The 10,793-nt window shown below is 36.0% G+C and overlaps 1 protein-coding gene across 2 annotated transcripts in view; it reads left to right on the top strand.

Annotated features, from left to right (window-relative positions):
* Nucleotides 1-10,793, top strand: part of GC (gamma-glutamyl carboxylase) — a 41,681-nt gene that overhangs the window by 4,726 nt on the left and 26,162 nt on the right. Inside the window, exons 1-6 of one of the 2 annotated variants that reach the window (XM_071599127.1) lie at nt 37-475; nt 616-771; nt 1,403-1,568; nt 1,732-1,917; nt 2,505-2,668; nt 10,502-10,705. In XM_071599127.1, the coding sequence (XP_071455228.1) occupies nt 244-475; nt 616-771; nt 1,403-1,568; nt 1,732-1,917; nt 2,505-2,668; nt 10,502-10,705 (1,108 nt within the window). In that variant the 5' untranslated portion in view covers nt 37-243. Of the gene's footprint in view, nt 1-36; nt 476-615; nt 772-1,402; nt 1,569-1,731; nt 1,918-2,504; nt 2,669-10,501; nt 10,706-10,793 lie in introns of those variants that run through there. The other variant, XM_071599128.1, reaches the window with a different exon arrangement.

The raw sequence follows: 10,793 nt of genomic DNA, 5'->3' as shown, positions 1-10,793 counted from the left end.
AATTTGGCAACGCAGCTCGGCTAGAGAATCCCAAGATGAAAACAAATTTTATCATAACTTTGGCAACTGTGGCAGCCCAATTGGCCGTTTCTATGGCAACGGAGCAGGGGGGAGTTTTGTTGGACATGTTTTACACGTACACAAACTGTTTATTCAGGAAAGGCAGTGAGACAAAGTGTCGTTCGCATAGATATTTTATGCATTTGCTAATAGGAGCACTGCTTCCATGAAGTTATATTGAAAATGCTTAGATATCGAGCAATGAGAAGGGAAGGGGGTAACGAGCAGTCGACTGGGAAATTAAAAATAAAGAGAAACGTACAGAATACGATGATGGTATCAGAAACATGCCAGGGGCCTATGGAAAGACTGCTTGGGTTTACATTTCAAGACTTAACTAGTTGGAATAGATTTGTGAGACTTCTATTCCGTCCTACGGATCCTGCATCTTTGGGAGTAGCCAGAGCTTTATTTGGTGGGTATTTATTTGTGTATTGATGTAATCTTCCACAGCGCGTGACTTGGCACTATGGAGCAGGAGAAACGTTTGACGTGGCAGTCGGGATACACTTCCAGAAAAATTGATTTAGCTAACTTTTTAATTAATTGGATTAGGACTGATGATGGTGTTGGATATCCCAGAAGAAAGAGGGCTCTCTGATGCTGACGTGAAATGGGGAGATCCAAACGAATGCCGATTTCCATTGTTCAACATCTTAAAGCCCCTTCCCCTTGAATGGATGTGTCTCGTTTACCTAGTGATGTGGATTGGTAAGTCGCCTTACAGAAGCATTATCGTTTAAGTGTCTCTCAGTAGTTACTTCGGGCTTCCAATGGAACTTTATGAATGGCTTAATAATTTTGGATTGATGAACTTGTTTAAAATATATTCAGTCAAAATGATTGGCCAAGAAAACCGTCCTGAAGTCCTCATGCCTATGCCAACACTTGAGGCACTGCAAAAGTCACTTCTGAATGAGAATTTGTATTAGTTTTTGTCCATGACAGTGGAAAGAATCCTAATGTGGTTTATATCCCTTACAATCGTTTGCAGAAGTGTGGATGCTGGGCAATCATATGGTGAAAGCTAAAGTCCATGTAGGAATATATAATACTAATAAGTGCAAGATACTTTTGAAAGATCGAATTTTCTTTCAAATGTTTATTCTGTTCATAGTCATTTCAAATTATTTGATTTCTTTTGTAATGCCATTTTCATGCATCAAACTGTTTTCCTCCATGAAAAGAACACCCCAAAATGACTTTCTATTTGGGGTATGAAATTCATTCAATTTAATTTTTTATGTTGCTTTCATTGTTGTGTAAGTTATCAATCATTAGCTGTAAGTTATTTATACCTACATACATATTTACTAAAAATGTGAATATTTTTTTAAAATAGGTGCCTTTGGTATAATGTTTGGACTCAGGTTCCGTTTGAGCTGCTTAGCATTTGTGCTTCCATACTGGTATATTATTCTCTTGGATAAATCTGTGTGGAACAACCACTCCTATCTTTATGGCCTTGTATCTATTCTGCTGCTTGGATCTCATGCACATCATTTCTGGTAAATTTGGGAAAATATAGCTAGCTAAGAATGAATCGTGAAATTTTGAATATGGATTATTTAATGCACAGAAGAGCAGTTGTCTGAGAGAAATATATATTTCAATTGCATTTTTAATCATATTTGCACTTACTGATCTTTGAATTCTCTAAACAATCTTCAGGTCTCTAGATGGGGCAAGAAACCGGGTTCCTAAGAATGCTCATGTTCCTTTATGGAATTATACTATTTTAAGATTCCAGTTTTTCATTCTCTATTTTATTGCTGGTTTGAAGAAACTAGATTCTGAGTGGTTGGGTGGCTACTCTATGACCAATCTGTCTAAACATTGGGTCTTTGAACCATTTAGGTAAGTTAGCAAAATTAGTGTCCTGGATACATATTGTCAATTTTATTTTGCCCATGTTGCCTCGAAGTACTTTGCCCTTTATGGATGAATAACCACTGATGTGTCATTGATAAATTAAAGATACTCTAAGATAACAAAACTAGTTGTAACAAACTAGTTCCATCTTTAAGATGCTAAAGCCTCATAATTTTTTAACTTTGAAATAAAGCAAGGTTTGTTTAACTATCTTTCTAAAGTAATTTTTGCTTAATCACTCACAGTATTGTACACAACTTGAAAACAGATTAAAATTAAGTCAAAAAGGATTTGCTCATTTTATTATTTTTCCTTCGGATAATATGTATTGTTAAACTTTGTAATTTAGGAGGCATTGCAATTTTTTTCCTGAGTTAGAATTAGTAGCTTGACAATTGATTATTGTTTCATGTGCGCTGATTATGCTATTAATTCATGCTCATGGGTATTTTTTCTTAATCATTCAGCTGAAATTTTTCTGAAGCTCATGAAATCTCTCTTTATTGCTGATTAATAATCATGTAGTCATTTAATTGCAATCCTTTTTTCATGGCCAATGTATTTTCTTGCAGACTTTTCTTAACTCCAGATCAAACTGATTATTGGATTGTTCATCTTGGTGGCTTCTTCCTTGACCTTACAATTGGCTTCTGGCTTTTCTTTGATCTCACTCGTCCATATGCTATGTTCTTCTGTGCATCATTTCATCTAATGAATTCTCGCATGTTTGCGATTGGTAAAATACATTTTAATATTTTTGATAATATTTTCATATTTTTTACGGTAATAACTTCTATACATAGTTGTAAATGTAATGGTTGTGGTAAAGCTATTAAGTTTCTTCATTGTCAGCTATTCATTCCCTGAATTCCCGCTTCATCCCAATATTTTCTCTTTTGCCATTATTAATGGTCTTAAAAGTTGAATATATTAACCAGAACATATCATTAGTTTGTAAATTGAAATAGATCACCATGAACTTAATTTAAAAATTTTGTTGGATAAATGTGTTCTAAAATAGAGCAAATATAATAAAAATATTAAAGCCCCTTAAAATTCATACAGGCTAATCTGTTGCTTTTGGAAGATGAATTCTTAATATGTCACTGACTTTCATATCTTTAGATGGGTATTGATTTTTTATAATATACTATGCTGACTCTTTTAATACCAACACAGAGCAATGAATGATTACGTTTAACTATATGATTCATTTTAGTACCTACCATTGGCAGTGAAATTCAAATACCCAGCCAATTTTTCGTCTTTAATATTGCTATATGTTGATTTCATTGTAGAAATTCACCAACTTTTGGTTGAAAATTTTTTTCATCCCTTAAGTAATGTATATATGTCAATATTTTTACTAGATTATTGACTCACTGCACTGTTGATGTTAAACTTATGCCTTAACCAACTAGTGATTGGATAACTTTTTCACTACTTCAACTCCTATACTGAACTTTAAAGAGTTCACCATAGTTCTTTGTTGTATTTAAGTTGCTTTCCCTCTTAACGAGGGAAAATTAATTCAATTTTTTTCTTTTTGGGATTGATTACATTAGAAATTTATTTTTCATTAATAATGTGTAAATCAAAATATTTGCTTCTTCTAGTGTTTAAGTATACCAAAATGCAAATGGTCTCTCGTGTTGTTTCTGTGAAAATTTTACTCATTGAAAATAGTTAAAAGAAATAAAATAATACTAGCTTAGCCCATAGAGTATTTGCATGAATATTCTTTTAAAAATGAAAAAGTGTGTGACTATACTATTGATAGAGAAAACAATGTATATTATTGTATGGTAGTTGACTGGTTGGTGAACCAAAGTAATTAATTAGTATTAATTGGTTAAGTGGCAGACATGCGTAGATGAACAATGCCATTACAATGGTACCTCAACTTGCATGTATAATTTGTTATAGAGTGGTTCATATCTCAAAACCATTTTTAATTACATATTATGAGGAATCAATAAATCCATCCCCAGATTTAGTAATTTTGGAAAAAAATAAAAAATGCTCTTGCGTGGAATTTTTATTCACTGTATTTTTCGTTTTACATGCATTGTGTAAAAATCATCTTCCATTAATTAAAAAAATCAATTTTTTAATGAATGGTGTTGAAGTTTAAACATTGATTAGTTGTTATCAGTTGCTTCTTTTTGTCTCTTAGGTGGAACTTAAAAAAAACTCATTTGGTGATGGCTGAGTCTGTTGTTTCCTCATCACTTTTCTAAAGTGGTTGATGACATTGTCATTGTAAATAATGGTGGCTCTAAAAACAACGGCTTGATTTGTGGGCCGCTTGGTAACGAGTTCTCACATTTCTCTCTGATCATGAGATCTCTCTCTTCTTACTCCTTTGGGTCTTTGGTGGTCAATTCAGCATTGTGCTCCTCCACCAACTTCTGTATACTTTTTCCAGGCTGATTTTATCGTTTTCACTGAAACACCCTCCCATTTCCTGACTAATGAGATGTAAAAAATAAAGAATATTGAAATGGTTTTTCCAAAATTCTCTGATGGTTGATTCTATGTCAGTGGTTACTTTGAAACATTTTTGGAAAAGACCTTTAGTATAAAGCTTTTTGAAGTTGGCATTGGTTTTTGGGGGCTAGACCTTAATTTTCCAAAATTAAACTCTTCATCGAAATATTCCTCCAACTGTGTTGAATATGTTGGAGTATTGTTATAAAAGGAGAACTTTTTTGGGTGAATCCTTTTCTTGGATATATTGCTTTATGGTGAGAGCTAATGACCTCTGTTGTCTACTGGAAGCGGAATTTCCTGGTTACACAAGCTTTGCTATTAGTTCTACACCTAGCACCATATTTTTGCCTTTTAACATGCTTATTTTTAAAGACTCAAGAACTTTCCAAACCACAAGTGGTTAACCAAAAGAGTTTTTATCTTAAGGTCACTGCTGGCATTGGAACGAAAAGGCATAGTTAGAGTAGAGTATCTCATTTGCTCTGGGAATGCCTTTGCCTTTTTCTCTGTAGTGATGGACATTTTTTTAGACATTTCCTGAAATTTCTTCATGCACTCTTCAGCAGCCTCTCCTTAGCCTGTACTAGCTTAAAACTATTTTGAGGTGTCTTTGCCACAGCGAGTGAATGGCAATTTATGTGTAAGATCTTTGTAAATAGCTTAAGCCTGTAAACATCAGTCATGTTTTATTATCTCCTACCAAAAACAGCAAGAGAGAAGGAATTACAAAAAGTTAAATAATAAATTGAAACGGGTAAAAAATGAAGCAAAAGAAGCATGGTGGAAGATGCAGTGCGAGGATATGGCAAGTTTGCATAGGAAGGGTGACATTGGTTCGCTATATGAGAAGATTAAAACACTATTGGGAAGTAGGAAGGGAAATTTTGCATTGAGAGTTAGAGATAAGTCGGGTAAGATAATAGTTGAAACAGAAAAGATCCAAGAGAGATGGAAGGAGTATTTAGAAGAACTGTATTGTAAAGAACTTAGACCAACAAGGTGAGACATAGAAAAGGAACATGACATAGAGGAAGATAGCTGAGGTCCAGACATACTCGGCGATGAGATGGAAAGGGCATTAAGGGAGATGAAATCAAATAAGGCTGTGGGGCGGACAAAATTTCTGCGGAACTACTAAAAGTTTTAGGAAAATATGAGAGGAGGAGTCTATATGGACTGATTCGTAGCATCTATGAGGAAGGAATCTGGCCAGAAGACTTTGTGACATCAGTGTTGGTTCCTATTCCGAAAAAGGTAAAGGCTACATCATATGAGGACTGCAGAACAATGTTTGATTTCCCATGCAGCTAAAGTTGTTCTCAGGATAATCAACAAAAGGATGGAGAGCAGGGAAAATGATTTCTTAGGAGATTATCAGTTTGGGTTGAGGAAAGGGAGAGTCACGGGTGATGCCATTGCAGTAATGATATCAATAATCTAGAGGAATATATAATACAATCAGGACGTATTTGCCTGTTTTGTAGATTTCGAAAAGGTGTTTGATAGAGTGTATTGGGAAAAACTAATGAGTATATTGCAGAAAATAGGAATAGATTGGAGGGCCAGGAGGCTAATCCGTAACCTGTACATGTTTCAGACTGCTCAGGTGCGGGTGGAAAACAGGGAGTCCGGATGGGCAGTGTTAGGAAGAGGTGTAAGGCAGGGTTGTCCATTTTCACTGGTGCTGTTCAACATATATGTGGAGGAAATGATTAAAGTGGCATTGGAAGAGCTGGAGGTAGGAATGAAAGTGGACGGAGAATTCGTAAAATCAGTTAGGTTTGCTGATGACCAAGCTTTAGTTTGTCAGTCAGCCAAGGGGTTGCAAGCATTGCTGAGGGAATAAGAAATTCAGTGTGATATACGAGGGTCATCCGGAAAGTAGTACCCGTTCGTGAAATAAAGACACAAAAGTAAATATTAACAAACATAAAAAATTTTATTTGAAAGAGGATACTTTAAACTACTTCTCAACATAATCTCCAAGCAAATTAAGGCATTTGTCATAACGTGTGACAAGTTTCTGTATTCCTGCTGCATAGTCCTTCGCCGCCAGCTCATTGAGATACGCGAGGGACCCATCTTGCACAAATTTTTGCATAATGCAGATGGTGTTTAACAATTTCATGAACAATTGTTCGAGAAACATTGGGAAAATGCTCACAGATGTCATCAATTGTGACGCGCCGATCGTTCCTCACGAATTCGTCAACTGAGCTCACCAGTTGGTCTGTAATGACAGACGGTCTCTCCGAACGCTCATCGTCGTGTGTGTTCCCCCTCCCCATGTTGAAGTTGCGACACCACCGCCGAACAGACGACTCGTCCATTACATTGTCTCCATACACCTCCTTTAATTGGCGATGAATATCACATGGGCGAACGTTTCTTGCATTGAGGAATTTAATCACTGCCCTCACTTCACAACTGGCGGCGTTCTCAATTTTTTTAAACATTGTAAACAATCACAGAAACAACACAGGCAATGCTAGCGTCACGCAACTTGGCTCAGAGAAGGCAGACAAGCCACTGAAGCTATCTGACCTCGTCCAGCGGCTACTCGCGTCGTCAGCACTTCATGCGGCACGAACGGGTACTACTTTCCGGATGACCCTCGTATATGGGGTGAAAATCAATATAAATGAAGCCAAGGTTATGCTGTTTTCCAGAAAGACAAAGGCTAAGCTTAACATTAAAATAGGTCAAAAACTAGTGCAGGTGGAACAGTTTACATATCTCGGTAGTGTTTTGGACCAAGATGGACAAAGTAGTGGGGACGTAAGGAGAAAAATTACATTAGGCGAAGAAGCTTTCACAAGGAGGAGGAAATTAATGACGTCATGACAGGAGGATAATAGATATAGCAGGCAGCTTTTGAAATGTGGTTGTGGAGAAATCTGGAGAAGGTGAAATGGACCAAGAAGAAAACAGACGAGGAAGTGCTTGGTATGGTGGGTGAGGAGATGGGATTGTTGGGAGAAATTATAAGGAGGCAGGAAAAATGAATGAAGAGCATATTGATCAGCAGTGGGATGTTGAAGACTGTTATAGAGGAGAGAATGTTAGGCAAACAAGGATGAGGCAGGAATAGGATAGGGATGTTGGGCAGGATGAAGGGAGGGAGGAAGTATACTTAGATGAAGAGGGGCATGTTTTAGGATAGGATTTTGGTTTGTGTTTTGTTAGGAGTGACAAAATATTTATTTGATAGCTTTGCCCATCTAAAACCTACCTTAACTGGTAGATAACCTAATAAAAAAATCTCCTTTCAATTGCATGCCATTGATCCACATGCATGATAAAGTTTCTGTTTCTTCCATATCTTTATTTCTGCAAGATGCCTTTAGCAAGCCTCCTTTAGCAACATACAAAATCTGTATGTATGGTGAACTTGAATCAGTTATTATCCTTGCCCAAATCAATTTGTTTAGCCTCCTTCTCACATTTTTCCACAGCCTCTACCTTCATTTTGGTGGTAATTTTGTTCTTCTTTTCCTCTTTATTTTACTTTGATCCCATCTTGAAAATAAAACATAGATCATTGAAATGTGCAGCCAGAATCTGAACATGTGGTGTGCTCAGTGGCATCATTGGATTGGAGTGTGCATCTTGAAACAAATTTTACTACATTCTCAGTTGCTCTAAGTAGCCTGTAAATGCTGCATTAATAAATCATATCTGTTAATATCTTGAGAATATGTTTGCATTAAGAGGCCAAAATGGGATGTGGAATATTTGTCTTGAAAATATTGTGTTTTGAACAGTTAATTAGTCAAGATATCATAATCATTTACTTCCAGAGAGGGGTACATCTGAGAATACATCATTACACTCAGTAAAATGAAAATAATACTGTCTTGATGAAATGATTAATGCTTCTTGATTTAATTAATAATGAAACAATTATTTACACTGAATTCATCAACTTGTTGTAGGCAAAACAATAGTTTTGATGCCTAAATAAAAGAGGGGAGTCAATAATATTCATATTTTTGAAAGTTAAATTAATGAGTATTAATTGAACCAAAGACAAAAATATTGGTAACTTTAGCAATGCATGGAATGAGCCCAAAAAGTTGAGAGTAATTCAAAATGTCTCATTAAAAAAAATAGATTGCATTGCTGAAACAAATAACAAGAAGATGATTCTAATTATTAGCTATTGAATCAAAATAAAAACCTAGGAAAGTGCCCCCCATTTTTTCATTTTAATGAATTGGAGAAGAAAGCTTTGCACTCTAAAAAACGAAAAATTGAGTATAAATGTGATAAAACTTATAATTTTTCATGGATTCAAAACCAGGTCTACATGAAAAAAGTTTTCTAGGAACCTCAAAGGTGTAGGAACACAATAAAGTTTGCCACATATATATCTCTGGTTTTAGAGATATAGACACCAACCTATGAGCACTTCCAAAATGATATATAAATACTACCTTGATCAAAAATTTCCCGGAATTTATTCAGAAAATTAAGAATACAAGTTTTTTCATCTAAATCTATATTGTCCCCTTCAAAGTAATCCCCATCGACTGCAACACACTTATGCCAGCGCTTGATCCAATCCTCGAAACATTTTTTATATTCGGTTTTCGGTATGTCCATCAGTGCTTCCTGCGATTTTTCCATTACTTCCTCTCGGCTGCTAAAACGCATTCCCCGTAATGGTTTTTTAACTCGATTGAACAGAAAGAAGTCACAGGGAGCCAAATCAGGTGAATTCGGTGGCTGTTGGATGGTATTTGTTGCATTTTTCGTCAAAAAATTACGAATAATGATAGCACTGTGCGTTATCATGGTGCAAAATCCACGAGTTTTCTGCCCACATTTCTGGTCTCTTTCGGCGAATTGCTTCACGCAAACGTCTCATAACGCCCAAATAATACTCTTTGTTTACTGTCTGGCCTTCTGGCAAAAATTCATGATGCACTACACCGTTGTAATCCATGAAAACCGTCAGCATTGCCTTCTTTTTTGACTGAAAACGACGTGGTTTTTTTGGTCTCGGCTCATTTGGTGAACGCCATTCACTTGCCTGATGTCTGGATTGCGTGTCGTACTCATAAACCCACGTCTCGTCTCCAGTAATGATCCTTTTGATGAATGTGGGATCGGATTCAGCCTCGCAAATCATGTCTTTTGCGACGTCAACACGGTCTCTTTTTTGCATGAAATTGAGGTCTTTCGGAACCAACTTTGCTGCTACACGACGGAAACCCAAATCATTAACCACAATGTCTTGGGCGGATCCATAGGCAATGTTCAAGTCCTCCGCTATTTCTCTGATGGTTAATTTGCGGTTATTGACCAACATTTCTTTTACTTTATCAACTTTTTCACCGACTTTCGATGTCGATGGTCTGCCACTGCGTTCATCATCTTCGATTGACTCACGACCACTTCTGAACCGCTCGTGCCACTGGTAAACGACCGTTTTTTTTAGAGAATCGTTGCCGAAACACTTTTCCAACATTTCCAACGTCCGTGCGCCACTAAATCCGTTTTTTACGCAAAATTTAATACAAGTTCGTTGTTGCAAATTTAAATCCATTTCTGCAATTGTAAAAAATCGCCAACACACACAGAGATAGATGTACTCTTGGCTACGTAACTTTTGCAAATGTCAAGTTATGACACTAAGATTTAAAGGGAATATCAACAACAGATGTACCAATTTAACAAAAAAAAACAGAACTCAAATCGGAACGATGGGAGCGCCACACGGTGGTTATTCCGGGAACTTTTTGATCAAGGTAGTATGTGCTGAACTTCATGGATTTATTACTTGAGGAGTGATAGTTCTATGATTTGCCATTTGCAATGATTGATTTTGGATATGTCATGCCCTCTAATAGTGATGATATAAGCCCCATAAATATAGAGTTGCATCTTGCTTGGAAAGAGAAAAAGCTAATGATTGTAAATTTGCAAATGAATTATGTTTAGTGAATACTTCAGGGTTGTAATAATAGTCTTTTTTATGGAGAAATGAATAAAGGTGTTTGAAGATGATAAAATTGTAAATTTACTCTATAATTTTATTAATGTTTCTAATTGTTAAAATTTATCATTTTAGGGATGTTTCCATATGTATGCCTGGTAACTATGCCTATATTTTGTAATGTCAATTGGCCATGGACAGTTAGGAAATGGGTTGAGGATCGTCTGTCAAAAATTTTATGCTTTCGCGCTAGATACTTAAATTCTCCTTGGAAATCAGACACTCCTCTTCAAAGAGCCTCATGCTGCTTATATCCCATCTCAGGAACTGGTAAAAGAGGCAAGTAATGTAATTTCCTTCTGTTTTTAATAAAAATAGTGATTTTTGTATGTATAGCCATGACATTATATTTTCACTACATCAATGT

Source organism: Hetaerina americana, unplaced genomic scaffold (assembly GCF_022747635.1).
Source record: "Hetaerina americana unplaced genomic scaffold, ioHetAmer1.1.p SCAF_106, whole genome shotgun sequence".
NCBI lineage: Eukaryota > Metazoa > Arthropoda > Insecta > Odonata > Calopterygidae > Hetaerina > Hetaerina americana.
This window is presented reverse-complemented; position numbering and strand designations above follow the sequence as displayed.